The sequence below is a fragment of the Helicoverpa armigera genome, chromosome 27 (genome assembly GCF_030705265.1).
Source record: "Helicoverpa armigera isolate CAAS_96S chromosome 27, ASM3070526v1, whole genome shotgun sequence".
Classification (NCBI taxonomy): domain Eukaryota; kingdom Metazoa; phylum Arthropoda; class Insecta; order Lepidoptera; family Noctuidae; genus Helicoverpa; species Helicoverpa armigera.
The window spans coordinates 3,990,818-4,007,281 of record NC_087146.1 but is presented as its reverse complement, the minus strand read 5'-3'; the positions used below and the strand labels follow the sequence as shown (position 1 = coordinate 4,007,281).

General features: G+C 33.7%; 1 protein-coding gene across 3 annotated transcripts in view; it reads left to right on the top strand.

Moving 5' to 3' along the window:
- LOC110384607 (phosphatidylinositol 4-phosphate 5-kinase type-1 alpha) overlaps window positions 1–14,022 on the top strand; it is a 60,290-nt gene extending 46,268 nt beyond the window's left edge. For 2 of the 3 annotated variants that reach the window (XM_064041947.1, XM_064041945.1), the window contains 6 exons: window positions 547–639; window positions 1,205–1,337; window positions 1,833–1,920; window positions 4,850–4,912; window positions 8,458–8,532; window positions 9,446–14,022. In XM_064041947.1, coding sequence (XP_063898017.1) covers window positions 547–639; window positions 1,205–1,337; window positions 1,833–1,920; window positions 4,850–4,912; window positions 8,458–8,532; window positions 9,446–10,551 — 1,558 coding nt within the window. In that variant the 3' untranslated portion in view covers window positions 10,552–14,022. The remainder of the gene's footprint in view (window positions 1–546; window positions 640–1,204; window positions 1,338–1,832; window positions 1,921–4,849; window positions 4,913–8,457; window positions 8,533–9,445) is intronic. The other variant, XM_064041946.1, reaches the window with a different exon arrangement.
- Window positions 14,023–16,464: the final 2,442 nt, after the last annotated feature.

Here is a 16,464-nt window from a genome sequence, read left to right as displayed (position 1 = left end):
CCTATCCTCTTTTTTACTATTGCACGTATGCAATATAATTTTTATGACAGCACAGTGTGTGGGATTCCTCCTTTTTTGTCATTTTCCCCTACTACAGGATTTGGAAGCCTTTTAAATTAGTTATTTCCCAAAAATCTAGTTATTTCATCCGAACTATAACTTTGAACCTCTGTCTGTGGCATCCTGAATGGATGATCCAATTTTGTGTTTGATGTCCTATCAAATATTATGAAGAATTTCTGACTTCGTAGGGGATCATCTCTGGGGTAGACCCAGGATCAATTTTGCAAAAATCCTTTTCCCAATGAAAACCTATCGGACCTATGATTATAGAAACCTATAATTGTCTGAGCTTGGTGTACAATAAAGAATATTCTATCTATTCTGTCTACCTACATTATTTGAGTTTGTCATAGCCTACATTATACTATCCAGGTATTTATTCCAATTTGTTCCCCGAGACTCAAAACCCACCTTCCTAACCCCAACTTGTGCAAAACAAACACCCCACATCACCCAGTATACCAACATAACGGTTCGTTGCAGGTCGATAAACCGACAGCGGCTGGTAGCGCACTCTACCGCGATGGAGAGCATCCAGGCCGAGAGCGAGCCTATTGATGAGGAAGAGGATGTGCCGTGAGTAGATACTTGTGTTTATGTAGGAAAGTTTTAGTAAAAATACTGGATAACATCCTTGATGGTCGGTAAGGATAGCTAGAATAAGGTAGAGAATGCCTGGCACTAAGTCCGCCAAACTGTTTTTTGCACATGAAGTATAAATAAGTAAAATGTCTGATAACCCGGTAAGACCTGAATCTGACCTTTAGTAATTGGATATGGGATATAGAGCTGAAATTTGAACATAACTATGACATTACAGTGTCTCTCGAAGATGGAATATGAAAATTGCTTAAATTAGCCATATTTTTTGGCTGAGATTCTGAAGGAAAAAAGTGGTTAAGTCATTGTCAATTCCCCTCGTCTAAGTTATCTGTATCGACGAGACGAAGTTTAGCAGTTTTGTAAATTAAGATTTGTTCAGCTTCTTTTGAAGCTGACTTTATCCTACCAAAGGAGATACTTGTGAGATCAAGTTGGATAGAAATAAAACATTGAAATAAATTTTGATAAAGGCAAGATGATGAATTTGGTTATGATCAAATAACAGGGCAGGAACATAACAGTACATTTTATCTTCCAGTCCTGGCGGTATTCCGGCACGGAACGCCCGCGGCGAGCGACTCCTCCTGTTTCTCGGTATCATCGACATCCTGCAGTCGTATCGGCTGCGGAAGAAACTCGAGCATACCTGGAAGAGCATGATACATGATGGGGTAAGCACTTACTACAGGTACCTTCTCTATCTTCCATTTGAGCAGGCATTTGACTTAGAAGCAGTAGAGGGAGTCGATTTATCGTAGGGTCAAGTAACGCTTGGTGCAGGCGGGCTGTGGATGGGTGATCATCTATGTCCTGATGAGTTCCTCTGTGTTTCGAAAGACATGCTAATTATGTGGGATGCTTTTGAACATCAGAGACGAAAGCCAGAATGTCTGACAACCTTCAGACCACCAGTCTCACCAAGAGGTATTGGGGTGCCTGGCCACACTGCAAGCTGACTCCACTTCATTAGAAGTACGGCCTTCATTGGGAGTAAGGCTGGGCATATGATAATGAAATCACTCAGATGGGGAAGGGATTCCCACAGATAATCAGCAATATACTGTGATTTGAGTAATATTTGAATTCAAGACGGCGTTGCCGTCGCCATAATAAGTATATGGATCTATTTATGTTTCTAAAAATAATTGTTTCTTTCACAATTCCAGGACACAGTTTCCGTACATAGACCGAGTTTCTACGCGCAGAGATTTTTAGATTTCATGGCTAAAACTGTCTTTAAGAAAATACCTTCGTGTGAGTATTACTCTATGCTTTACATTAAAGCCTCTTTCATTATAAAACATGTTCCTAACTCTATGGTATTTCAATGTTGCCATCTACAATTTAGGGTTACCAGTCTAAATAATTTCAAATATTTATCTTCTTTTTAAATTCCTGTCATTAGTTAAGCTCAATTTCATGCTATTGTCTTTTAGATTTTACCGAATAGACAGTCCTAATGTTTTAGATTATATGTTTTTGAGGTTTCTTTGGAGATAATTGGGTGGAAATAATGTTATATTCAAGATAATAATTTAGAAGCTAAAATTTCGAATAGCTCACTAACGTCTTAAAGCTGAGTTCTGTTTGGTCCAATATAAGATATGGAATGCTTATAAGGAATGCATTGATTGAGCATTAAAATTTTTATTAAATAGTTTTTTGATCGAGAATAGTTCACAAAATATTACTTTAAATAAAAAAATAAAAAACTCCGCCCACTTTTCTTTAATCTAACCTTTCTAATGAATAAAGGTCCTTTTTAGATCCAAAGCTACAATAAAACTTGGACACGAATAGCTATTTGCAAAATATTGGTATCTAATGTACTTTACTTATCATGGGTTCGATTCCCATACTTTAAATTAGATTTTCAGCAAAAGGTTAGACATACTATGAGAAATTTTTGTAAAATCATTTCTTGCCCGCTTGTTTTCGATTTTCTATGACAAAACTCGTGTTCCAATTTTTATATTAGTCTTGATCTATCTATACTTAAATGCTAACATTGTGTTTAACGTTTGTTTGTTGCCTAATCCATAATATGGGGCGGTTAGGTTTAACATACTTTTGAGACTCCTAACTTTTATTAAAGATTTAAACCACGAAGCTGGTAAATGTCTTGAAATACACATAATGGGCCAAAGAAAAACTGCTTTCATAAATAAGTTGGTCGAAATGTATAACACACCCACACGGTTCGATCTATTACAAGGTTAAGCTTGGCACGGTCGCTCCGTGAATGGGTGACCAATGACCATCTTGTTATGTCGAGTTTCTACCGTGTTTCGGAAGGCATGAATGGTGGATTTGGGCTGTTACTTGAACATCTTTGACAGTCGTTATGGGTAGACAGTAGTTAGAAAAGAAGTTGTTTAAAAGGAGTCTTGAAAGTATGTTAACAAAATTACTAAAATTATTACAAAGATATGTGTTTTTAAAAACAGAGTAAAATATAATCCCCTTTTCAAAATTCTTCTGTTTTTCTGCGACGCAGCCTTGAATTCGCTTATAGGGAGTTGGTCTTGTCTTTTTAAACGTACATACATACATACAAAATCTACATACTTTTGTTAATAACTATCCCTTGAAATATTGTCAGTATCGAAAAAAAAATATGATGGTATATAAGGATAACCCACTAGAACGTTAGATACTGATTCAATTAAATTGAATTATTTTATCACATAAACTTATCAGTCCAAAACAGGAAAAAATATTGATTGCATGAAATAGATGTAATTTCGTAGTTATTTAAATCAAATACATAAATAATCACTTTTTCACATGAGTTTATTTTCCCTGTATTTTTACCCGACTGCCAAAGAAGGAGGGTAATGTTTTTCGAGTGTATGTAAGTATGTATGTATGTCTGTTCCTTTGTGACCTCCTGTAGCCTAAACGGCTTGATGGATTTTGATGTATGAGGTATCGTTAGATTTGTCTTGATTACGGGAGTGTCATAGGATACATTTTATCCTAAAAGTCCCACGGGATATTTTTCTAAATTTCCTTTAAAAATATGTATGCGGTATCATTAGATTCATTTCAATCACGGGAGTAATAATTAATATAGGATACGTTTTTTCTCAAAATTCCCACGGGAACATGTTAATTCTGCGTCAACGCAAAGCAACTCATGCGTTAGCAAGCAAAAAGATAGGGCGTGGCCTGGCATGCGGCGCGCGGCGCGGTGCGGAGGGAGATATGCTCGAGTATACAGCCGATAATCATAAGTAACATCACTCGTAATCTAAAGCCAAATGTCGTCGAAATAATTTAAAATGGTACTTACATATACATAGTCTTCTACATCTACAACATTTTCTTTAAATAAAAACAGCTAAAAAGTTATAAATAAAAGAATTATTATTAAAAAAACAAAATACCCGACTGCACACTAAAAAAAGAGTAAAACAAGCCCCACAATAATATTGATCAATCAAATGCTAAAAACTAATTATGTAATACCGTTTAAACAATACCTATATTAAAATACACTACAATATGTGTTCGTAATCGATAGTTAAATAAACAGAAACTTATTTTGAATACAAATTTACTGAATATAATTTATAAATATTGATGGAAAGCATCGCAGGCGGGGACCACCTTGACCGCCACCAACGAAAATTCTGCTAAATGGTGCACAACCGAAATGACTATAAATAAGCCTCTGTTGGTCCCCGCCTGCGATGCTTTCCATCAATATTTATAAATTATATTCAGTAAATTTGTATTCAAAATAAGTTTCTGTTTATTTAACTATCGATTACGAACACATATTGTAGTGTATTTTAATATAGGTATTGTTTAAACGGTATTACATAATTAGTTTTTAGCATTTGATTGATCAATATTATTGTGGGGCTTGTTTTACTCTTTTTTTAGTGTGCAGTCGGGTATTTTGTTTTTTTAATAATAATTCTTTTATTATACCAATGAGATAAATAAACCGATTTCCGAATGAGATCCGTATTAAAAAAAAAAACATACCAAATATGATTTTTCTTCGCGTACAATTTGCTATTTCTTGTAAAATTCTTATACCTATAATTTTATATTTTTTTTTCTCTTAGTATCTAATACTAAAATTTATGTACGTAAAAACACAAGACCAAATCCCCTCACTGCGTCTCGTCCGTAACTAAAATAATAACATGACATTTAATATTGCTATCAGTGGACCTACCAGAGATCAAGGGGAATCACCGCAAGTTCAGAACTCTAGTCACCTCGTATATAGGTACCGTAGGGCTTACATACATATTGTGTTTACTGTATAGTGTTATACTGTGTGTGAATGTGTTGGGGGGTCGGTGTTGGTGTGCAAAAGGGGGGGCTAGTAGTTTGCAGTGCCGGATTTAAGTCTAAAATACAATTAATTTTGTATAAATTATCGACATTAAACTACTTCAGGGACCTCTTACGGGCCTTGGTAGGCCTTATTTGCAGGCCCCTGTAGGCTCTTCTTGCGGGCTTTCGTAGGCCTTTCTTGGAGGGCCCTATATGCCCCATTGGCTAGCTCTTAAATGCTTTAATTGCGGGCTCCTGTAGGCCCCACTTGTGAGGCCCCCATATAAAATGTAACTACAATTACGGAGTCTTCAAATCAAGAGTGAATAGGACTACTGGTAGGCATGCATGCGTCTTCGACCACATCGTCGCTTACCATCAAGAGAGGTAGTGGTCAAAAAGGGGCCTATCATCCATAAAAAAACTATACTTTTGGAGCTTTTGTATACTTATACTACTTATATGGTAGTGGGGCTCCAAGCACTAGGACCCATGCCTAGGTTTCTAAGTTATTATACATGGTAAATCCGGCACTGAATATTTATAGGGAAATATACCTTTTGTAGTAGTTAAATGACTGAGCTAGAACTTTATGCCAAAAATTAGGTTTAGTGTCAAATGTATTATTATATGATTTTCTTGCATGTCAGACTTGACAAGAAAATCAAAAAGACAGTATTTTAGGCCAAATTTTGAATTAGAAATGATGATATAAGTAGATTCGATGTGTGTTACTTATGTAGATTGATGAAAAAGCATGTTTTTAATAAATTGGTGACTAAAATGTGTACTAGACAACACACAAGTCTTAATTATAGAAATTGTTTTTTGTATGTAGTTTTTTTTCATAATTATTTATCGACGTATTGGAGTTGTATGAAAGCTTAAATTATGTAGGCTTTTTTCTTTATTTAGAGATGAATTGTGGTATATAGTTATGTTTTATTAAATAGGTTGTTTTCTAGTAATATGGGGGAAAACACCAACACCTAAACCTCTATTTAGTAGGAAATTAGCTGAATAACGTGGTTTTATTTAACTAAATTATAATTTCGTTTTTATTTCGATTAATTTTCGTTCGAAGCAAATATAATCAGGCATGTATTTAGACACTTTACCCTATTATTTTAATATTATATATTTTTTATTTTTGAAAATATGATTGGATTGCAATAGCATGATGATTTAACGGAGATCATGCACGCCCTTGAATAATGTTGCCAGCCAAAAATAATATCTGTGTTTTTTTCCATTTTCTTTCCCGACAATTGTCCGTTTTCGGATTCACGCGCGGGTCCGTGGAGGTCTGAGTAAGTCCCACTTGTTTTGGGGGTCCCGAAGCATGAAGACGTGACCTTGTGACCCTGTTGACCCCGTTTCCCATTTCATGACCCCTCGATATCGATGTTTTTTGGATTGTGTCCAGTATTTTTTTGAGTGTGTGGTGTTGTTGTAAATATGAATTTTGTTAAAAAAAATGTTTGTAAATAGTTTTAAGGGAAGAAAGAATTTTTGCAATGGATCCCACAATAATTATTTTTTTTTTTTTGAGAAAGTACCTCTACCATGAGTTAAAGTAATAATATTTGTCAATACTCAATACCGACTTCAGAAATTATTGTATGTAATAATATAAATAAATTTTACAGCGCCTCTTGCGGTCACTAACAGAACTAAACTTTGCCATCCAAAAATACGAGTATCGACAAATATTATTCCTTTCAACTCACAGTAGATCTAAAGTTTAATATAAACTAATTTTTAATATATTTACGACAACAACCCCGCAAATGTGTTGATACCTGTACAGTAGTCCCAGGCATCGCCAGTGGCTCCCTCTACCGAGCTCACATTCATTCATAACCCCCTGACTGTAGTTAGACCCTTTCCTGTGGTTTCTATCGAGTTTTTCGTCTGAAAGCCGACGCATTGTGGTGAAGTGGAAAGCGTTTTTACTGTCAAATTATTGTGGACTGATAGTATCTGTGTCATGAAGAGACTGAATCTAATAGGTGTGTTGATTGATTTTAGTTTTATTTCAATGTGCGGTGGATTTCTTTAAAGTTATCTATCCGTTCTTTTGCGATGAGATATGTAAATGACGTTTTCACTCTTGTGCCGTGGTAACTACTGCCCGTAACAGGATAAAATATAGCATGTGTTACTCGGGGGTAGTGTACCTAGCTACCTAATGTTGAAAGAATTTTTCAAATAGGTTCAGTAGATTCGGGGCTTTTAACAAAACAAATCCTTCCCCTTTATTATAATCATATAGATGTTATAAAATCAAGTTTACCAACAGTCTAACCAAGGGGTATTGAGTTACCCGGGGAACTGGGTTGAGGAGGTCAGAAGGGTAGTCGCTCCTTTTAAGCACTGGTGCCCAGCTGGTACTGGTACATTCGGTTAGACTGGAAGCCGACCTCAACATAGTTGGGAAAAAGGTTCGGGAGGGTAATGTTAAATAATATCTAAACGGAAGGATAGATAGCTTAAAGAATTCTGCAAATATACAATGTCGATTATGATTTGACGGTAAAAAAGATCTAAGATTCGCTTCGCCATATTTGTGTCGGCCATAAAGCACGTTTCTATGTCTGTTTTTTTAATTTTTCTCAACTATTTTATTTTCATGTCTTTTTGCAGTTTTATTTTTCTATTGTTTTGGTCTGTTTTCACGAATGATGCGAAATGGTCTCGCAATCGTTTTGTTTTTTGTGGTTTTCGAAAATTTTCGGTTTTTCTTTGTATATTTTGTTTTTTTTTTCTCTTCTTTTTTGGGGTTGTGACATCTGATGTGGAAAAAAAGTTTTTAAGATTTTTTTTTTCAAAATAAGATTTTTTTTTCCTAGTTTTTTTAAATATTTTTTTCAGATGTTATGACTCTTTCTAACAAAGGATATTCTCACAAAATTCTTCACTGTATTAGAATGCTTTTTGAGAACATTTTATGAATTATTTTGCGAAACTAAAGCGATCACGCTGTTGTTTATTTTATTTTTTGTTTTTTGAAAACAAAAAGCTTTTCAATTAGTGAGCTGATGTTTTTATTTTGATTTGGAGTTTTATAAATTATTTGGAATATTATTGTGGTGTATAATTTTTTCATATTTTAAACGTCCATGTGTTATATTAAGTCCAAATATATTAACTTAAATTAAAGGACGTATATGCATTTTGCACGGGACATTTGAGTGGTAAAATAAAATTACTAAGGCATTGGTTCGCTGACAACATAAACGTCCGTTTTTTCTTAAAAACAACCGTGAATTTAAAGTAAACAATTGTTTTGAGAAAACAGACCTAAATGTTGTCGATGAACATGGCCTAAGAACCATTGACAATTTAAACATTTTATAGTGAATTTTTACAATATGAGAGATGATGATGATGATGTTTATAATATTTTTTCTATATATAAATCACCACAATAATATTCCATATATACAATCCGCTATTTTAATAAGCCTAATGCATTTTTAATGGTTTCCCCAGCCCTGAAACACTCGCCGTCAAAGAGAAAGAGCATCGCCAAGCCGGCTAGACCGCAGGAAGAGATTGACACGCCAGGTAAACTTGCTCACATATTGTTTAGCCGTTCATGGTGGTATTTTTTTTTCTGGTTGAAGCGAGTTGACATTTTTTTTTGCATTTTTTTTTAAATAGTATGATAATGTTAATATATAAACCGTCAGTTGCACAAAGCTCCATTAAAGATAAAGCTTCATTAAATCTATTGCTAACAATTTTTATCTTGTTGACAAAGAAAGAGTCAGCAATAGATTTAAAGAAACTGTAACTTAAATGGCTTTAACCTAAATAGCTTTGTGCAACTGACGGAAAGTTATGGGAATAAAATGTATTGTAATTTTTAAATTACATAGTTGCCCGGGTACTGGGTTGAGGAGGTCAAATAGGCAGTCGCTCCTTGTAAAGCACTGGTACTCAGCTGCATTCAGTTAGAATGGAAGCCGACCCCAACATAGTTGGGAAAAGGCAAATGGTTTTCAAATGTCAACTCGCTTCATGGGAATGCTCGATTTTTTTTTTTCAAAACTAATTTTAGTTTTACTATTAACCATAGATTTTATTTTTTTGAAAGTAGTTTAACCCCAACTTATCCTAACACTGAATGCGACTTATGTTGGTACCTATTATATTATTATACATTTCAGTTTATTTTATCCCCCCCACCCTTTTCCCTTCCGGTGTTTGTTATCCAAATTGTCGTTGTTTGTGGACCGTCCTTATTGCGTTTTACCTTATACATATTTGTAGATTATTTTTTATTGAAACCGCGTTTTTACGTTGTACAGACGAAAAATTGTGATTGTGTTTTTTGTGCTAACGGTGTTGGTGATCGAAATGTTCAAAGCATGGTTTGCCGACGGGGGACCGAAATAAACTGAAATGTACCAAAAATAGCGAAACGTCCAAGGTTAGAAATTTACCAAAAAGCATTGACACGAAGTTTTTTATCCAGGACGTATCTACATCGGCAGACCGATAAAAGATTACAACCCTGATCTCTTGAGGCAGTCGCGACTATCGCCAAGGTCTTCTATAAGATCGAGTATGAGCGATTTTACTGACACCACTATCTCCACGTGGAATCAGAGGCATCCTAGCATCCAACCCCCCACTGAGTACCCGTCAGTCCTATCTGACAGGTTGAAAATCGACAGGGATCGACTAGGACCCTTCCCAAGACGCATAGAGTTTGATACCTCAAACTTGCAAAGAGACCCAGGCACTTCATACGGGAATAATGTGTATAGAACATCGATCCAAGATAGAATGGAATCACTATCTGATCAGCTGACGAAAGTATTAAGCACGGGAGCCGGTAGTTCCCATATTAATGGGAGCTTAGCTGACAGTGGTATACAAACAGATAATACGAGTACCAGTGTCCCCCAAATATACGTAGAAGCTCACACTAATGCTCCAACGAAGAAAGATGCAGCCGTAGACACAAGAAATGAGAATAATCTACAAGATATACCCTTCATAGATGATGAAGATGATGACAAATGGAAGAGACGATCGAATATTCTAGAAAAACACAAAAGTACGTCGAATATTCCAGCGAGAATTGACGAAGTTAGCTCCAAGGATGATTCGAATGAAAGACTGTCCCACAGCCTAAACAGAGCAAAGTCACCGACCTTCGTAGAAAAATTCAAGAAATTCTTCGCCGATATAGGTCTAGTGAAAGCCGATAGCTCTATGAAAGCTGAGAATTCAAATACGTTACCTAAAAGCTTAAATTCTAGTTACCGACGAAGTGCTACTCCCAGTTTAGAGGCCAGAGAAACTGCTACTCTGCCGAAAGACATGAGATTTCGAAAAGTAAGATCTACCCAAACGGTTTATATAAAACCTGAATCTCCAGTCATGAAGGATAAGAACTTACAAATATCAGAACACGTTTCTGTCGTCCAACTAAACGGCGACGAACATATAAGGGATTCGAAGTCAGAACTTTTTATCAAAGAGGTAGTATACGTGAGAAGCATAGACAAAGCAGAAATATACTCTGGAAAAGACAGCGGAAGTACCATAATAGTAGTACCACCGGCAGATTGAGCGAAATAAATTTAGAATTTTCGGTTACACATAAAAATCGATAGTTTTGCTGACCTGACGTCAATAATCTATTGATTCGGTTATCGATATGTCGATAAATTTTTAGTGTATATTTTGGAAATTATCGATAGATAGACTGTCTTGAAGTTACTGTTGGCGAGTTTTGAATCGATATTAAGAATGTTAGTCGATAATTGTAGTGAAGTGTATTGGTATCGATATTTCTGTATTGTAATAGTTCTGTTAAAAGACATATTAGCTTAGAACGTATCTAGCTTAATTATTATGCTTATATGTGACTATTATAATCGTATAAACTTGGCTTATATAACTAGAAAAAAGTCGTTATCAAAGTATCGATCAATTATATCGATAGCACAAGCCTTAAAAAAAACTTTAAGTAATAAATATTGACAATAACTATTGCAATAATGTCAATGTTTTAAAAAAATATTTAAATATGGAAAAGGCTTGTCATTATTATATCGATATGTTGAAATCCCTATTTATGCTAAAATGCTTATATTAGTCCAAGTTTAAAAAAATATATAACACCATTTATAGTTCTATTCCAATTATGTATTATTATGATATGAAAGCTTATTTCATTTTATAATACACATTATCAAGCACTGAGCTACCATTTAGACTTATTATCGACAAATAAAATCGACTAACGGCTGTTCCCAATATTCGATCCATCCATTTTGCGAATAGAGATAGAATTTGAATATTAGCTTCTTATAAATTATGTCAAATTCCAATCTCTTATCTCAAAACCATGGATAGTTCGATTATATGTTGAAGTAAGACTACACCAAAATAAAAGATAGTCGAATTAAACCAATTTTCACCAAGAACATTAAATGTCCGTTTTTCTTAAAACATCTGTTTACTTTGAAACTTGACCATGAAAACAGAATACTACATAGTATGGTCTGTTTTTTTTGTGCACTTGACAGTTACGTTAATCAGTACATATAATACTATTTTAATTTGTAAATTGACAGCTGTCAATTTCACAAAACATTCAGTACCAATACAAGGTGTTGATTTGCATCTGTGCAATATTTCAGGAGGTTGACATAGAATACGAAAAAAGTCGATAGGAATTACAGTAGACGGGAAATATCTAATATGCGCTGCTTTTTTTGTCATTGTAATTTCATAGTATTTCAGAATTAACCCAATTTTATGAATGACCGTTGCGTATGCTTTGTGTTTGCTTTTGTGTGAGACTAGGGCTGCCATCTCGAATTTCGCCAAACCCGGCCAAACATTTAAAAAACCCGGACATTTGGCGTAAGTCGCATTTTTTCCCCGAACGAGTACGATTTTTTTAAAAACAAAATAATACCTAATTTGTAATCCATTTACTATTAACATATACTTAAATTCAATGAGGTGCTTCCTTACATGAAATTAAATGAAATGAGCCCTATGTGAGACCAAAGTGCAGTTTTAAGGCCAGTAACACACGCGCCGAGTTTAAATACGGCCAGGTTAAACTGACGGATTTCCGAAAAAATATTGCACGGATGAAATCAACAGCTCGTATAGAGTTGTTTTAAGAAAACTGACTTTTATGTTTTCAGTGAATTTGGGCCCTAGTATTCTTTGTTACCTACACTTTCCAATGTTATCGTTTAATTTAAAAGATGTAATATATGCAGTATTTTATTTAGAATCGATGTATGTACGTTTGGGTTCTTTTGTGAGATCAAAGCAGGTCCAGTTATCAAGTTTCTGATAGAAAGAAAAAACTAGAATGTTGAAGTATATGAATTTTATTCAAAACTGCACTTTGAGGGTCGATTTTTCAATCATCGGTGAACTTCTAAAGAAAAACAAGAATTTTGAATTAAATGAATTTTATTCAAGACTGCACTTTTGACAGCCGATTTTTCAATTATCAGTTAACAAGACTGCACTTTTGACAGCCGATTTTTCAATTATCAGTTAACAAGACTGCACTTTTGACAGCCGATTTTTCAATTATCAGTTAACTTCTATCTGAGGAATAAAATATGGCGGTTTGACATATTTTCTACACAAAAGCTGTCAAAATGTCAAACTTATTCTTCAAATGGAAGTTATCTGGTGAAAGAAAAATAGGAATAATAATAATCAATCATAATAATAATCAATAATAAAGAATCTAGTGAATATTAGTTTATTTCCTTGCTACTTTTATATTTTGTTCCGAATATAACAGAATATTGAAATGTTACTGCGACTTAAATACTGTATACCAAATATTAACGAAAGTATATTAATATTTTTGGTACAGTTGCAGTCAAAAGTGTAAAGTTGTATTATTTGAAATATTTTTTTTTAGGAGAACTGGCTTTTCCAAGTTATGGTAATATTTTTTTTTCACATAAATGTCATGAATAATGAAATGATAGAAAGAAACTGTGGTGCAGTATGTCAACGAAAGTTTGTATGAATTGATTATATTATTATTATTTATTAGGAAAATATTATTTTTATTGATTTACGATAGTTTAATTGTGGTGTCTGTATTTTTATTATGTATATATTGATTTGGTTTAGGATTTAAATTATTTTTCAGTTTTTTTTTCATTTATGCTGAGCTTTCGATTAACGAATAGCTATGCCAACAAATACATTTTATTAGTTTCGTCTAATAGTACTGATTTTTCAAACTATTTCTGTTTTATCAAGTTTTTTTAATTGGTAATATTTATTAAATGTCTTCCAATTTTTTTCATAATTATAACACTTAGGAATACTCCCAATCTACTGAGTACCTTACTTACCGAACAATTAGAAGAAAAAAAAAACAAATATAATTAGTAACATTCCTCTAAAAAGTATTGATCATGTCACAAGATTAATTCGTTTTTAAATTATATTTTTTCACTGTACACAACCCATTATTTTTTATTTACCATTAATTTTAATATTAAATAGCAATTTTTAAAATATTCCGTAGAAATTATTTAGACACCTTTCACAATATTATTGAGATTAATTGAATGATTGTAAGATAAACTTACGTGTATTAAGTTTCGTATGACAGAATAAAAAATATACTACAAAAAAAAAACAATGCGATAGGTTCAGAATAACAATTGATTTCCTATTGTTTTATAATTAGCTGTATTCAAGCAGTTAATGCTTGATAAATGTTTTATTTTTTTATACGAAACTTAAATATACACAAAACTTTTGTTTTTGATTGTACTACATATATTGTTTTGGTAAAAAAGTTAGAAAAAAATTTTTTTTTCATGTTTTTTTTTTTACATTTTACTCTAGCAAAAATATGTTCTAAGTACAGTAAGTCAGGAACATAAGTTTTGTCGTCAACTTGAGCAAAACCAGTGTAAGTAAAAGTTATACTTGTGTAGTAGAGTGTAAGTGTATTTGTAATGCGCTTGAGCAGTTCGACCAAAATTGTATGTATATATTATGGTAATAAATGTGAGGTTTTGTTGGCTGAAATTTTTCGTTTTATTTTTAATCTGAAAATCTGGAAAAAACATAAAAAAATCTTATTTAGACATGGGTTAATTTCATCACTGGGTGAATATTGGGTTTAAATAACTATAGTATAATACATACTATGATATGGAAGAAAACAAAAACATTTTTTTTTTAATACTAATATGTTTTTTTTTTTAAATATGTGAGAAAAAAAATTTCAACATATTTTTTTTTACAAAAGAAATTGCTTACTAAAGTTATGTTGTCTCAAAATTATTGGTTTTCTATATTTTGCTCACGAATTTGACGTAATATTTTCACGCTATCGAACGGATAGGAGCTGGATCGAGTGGTGTTGCCAGCGTCAAAGCAGGTGAGACTGAATGTCGTTTTGTGTTTTATTATGTGACAGACTTTTTTAGGGCTCAAACGAAAAAAAAAATGTCACTTAAAGAAAATATTTTTTTGTATATGTTAAAAAATATACGATAATGTTGCCATTAATAAGTAAATATGATTAAAGTATTAAACAAAAAGTGTAGCAAGGATTACACTTTTAAAACTTACTTTAAAAATAAAACTAAAAATTCAGTTACCATTAAATGCTTAATTCGATAATTCAGTATTCATTAAATAAATCAATTGGCTAAAAGTAGTTCCAATATATTCGTTGCTTTATCATTGGTTACAAAATTATTTTATTCATCATCAGTCAATGTTGCTTTTGCTTTGTCAAGTGATCTGATTGAAAACACGAAAATTCATTAAAAAATCTAACTTTAATTGGCACTTATGCAAATTATATTCACACACAACACAAAGATTGGTATATTGTGAATACCCTTGCTACGCTTTTTGCTTCGTAAATTGATATAAAAATATATATATAAAGAAACTTATGGTCATGTTATCTCTCCTTTTTTCATGCTGCTGTGGCCTTTATTGGAACTTTTTCTTATTGGGTATACCATCAATCTTGGCTTTTATTTTTATCTCCCTAAATCTGCATGCTGTAATTTATTTTTAATATTATCTAATATAAAACTTGATGCACCAATAAAAAATACGTTATTTAAACGGTCAAGCTCCATCTAAAAAATATAAATTTAAACACGCCATTTTGGATATATAACATTACGTACAACCGTCTAACTGTAACTACGCTTCCACTGAAACACAAATCTTTTAACGTTTTTCTATTGTTATTATAATGTTATTTTTTCGAATGTGCCAAATTTTCCGTTTATACATTTTATTATTATTATTGTGTATTTTAATTGATATTGTATTTAATAAACCTATACAAAACTTTGAGCGTTTTTGTCGATCGCCAGTTTCTTTATCGGATGTGACAGCGCATATAACGCCGATATCAGTGACCTCGCCTGTGTCGACCGCCGCTAAGGTGACTACGTCGTCGGCTAAGACGACTACCGCGTCCTCGGAGCCCGACATGGCCTTCCCCGCAGTCTTGAAAGGCTCCCAAAAGCAGAGAGTACCCCCGCCGGTCCCTCCGAGAGGCTCTCCCAAAGCTAAACGAGGAGGTGCCACCTCTCAAGCGTCTAGCATCGACACGAAAGGTGATTATCCGAATCTAAACATCTCTGTGAGTGATATTCCTCCGCAGACACCTATCACGAGCAGCGATGATGATTTCTGCTTCTATGGGCATGACTTTAAGTTTAAAGAACCCACTGCATGTCGCATCCCACCGTCCGTATCCAACAGTTCAGTTAAGATCACGAAATTAGTTGCATCCAACTCTTTCTTAGACTTCGTAGAAGAAGCTGATAGTATCACGGAGAGATCTCATCTTGGTAAAGATTTGATTGCTCAAACTTCGATGATGGCTAAGTTTAACATCGATAAAGTTTTGATAGAACATTTGGACTCGGGAGATTATGATGACACTTCACTTACTGAGTCGAGCAGCGAGGAAAGGATTGTTGTTCATGAAATCCGAGATCTCGTTGAAGAAGTTAGAGCTAAGCAATCGAAAAGTCCTTCACAGTTTGTCAAAGAAGTTGTAACAACGATTGGTGATAAATTGACTGGGAAAACACCAACTGACTTAGGCTCTTCATCAGAAAAAGTTAGCGTTCACAATGTGAAATCATCAGATCTGATATTTGCAGCCCGATCTCTGAAAAAAGTAGCACCTGCAGATCAGACGAAGATAGAGCAAGTTCAGAAACCAGAAACAGAAGTAAAAGTTGAACAGAAAGAAAAGAATGGCTCAAAACAAGGAATAATATCAGGCATATCAAAGAAATTAAACTTCAATCAATCTAAAAGAGACAAAAACCGTTCTCAAGATAAAAAACCAAAACCGAAAGTAGAAATAAGAACATACATGCAAGGAATGACGAAAGACCAAGTTGTTTGTCAGAAAAAGGCTAAAGCAAAGATCGATTTATTCCAAAAGCATATTATCAGAGCTCAGACAGACTCTGATAGTTC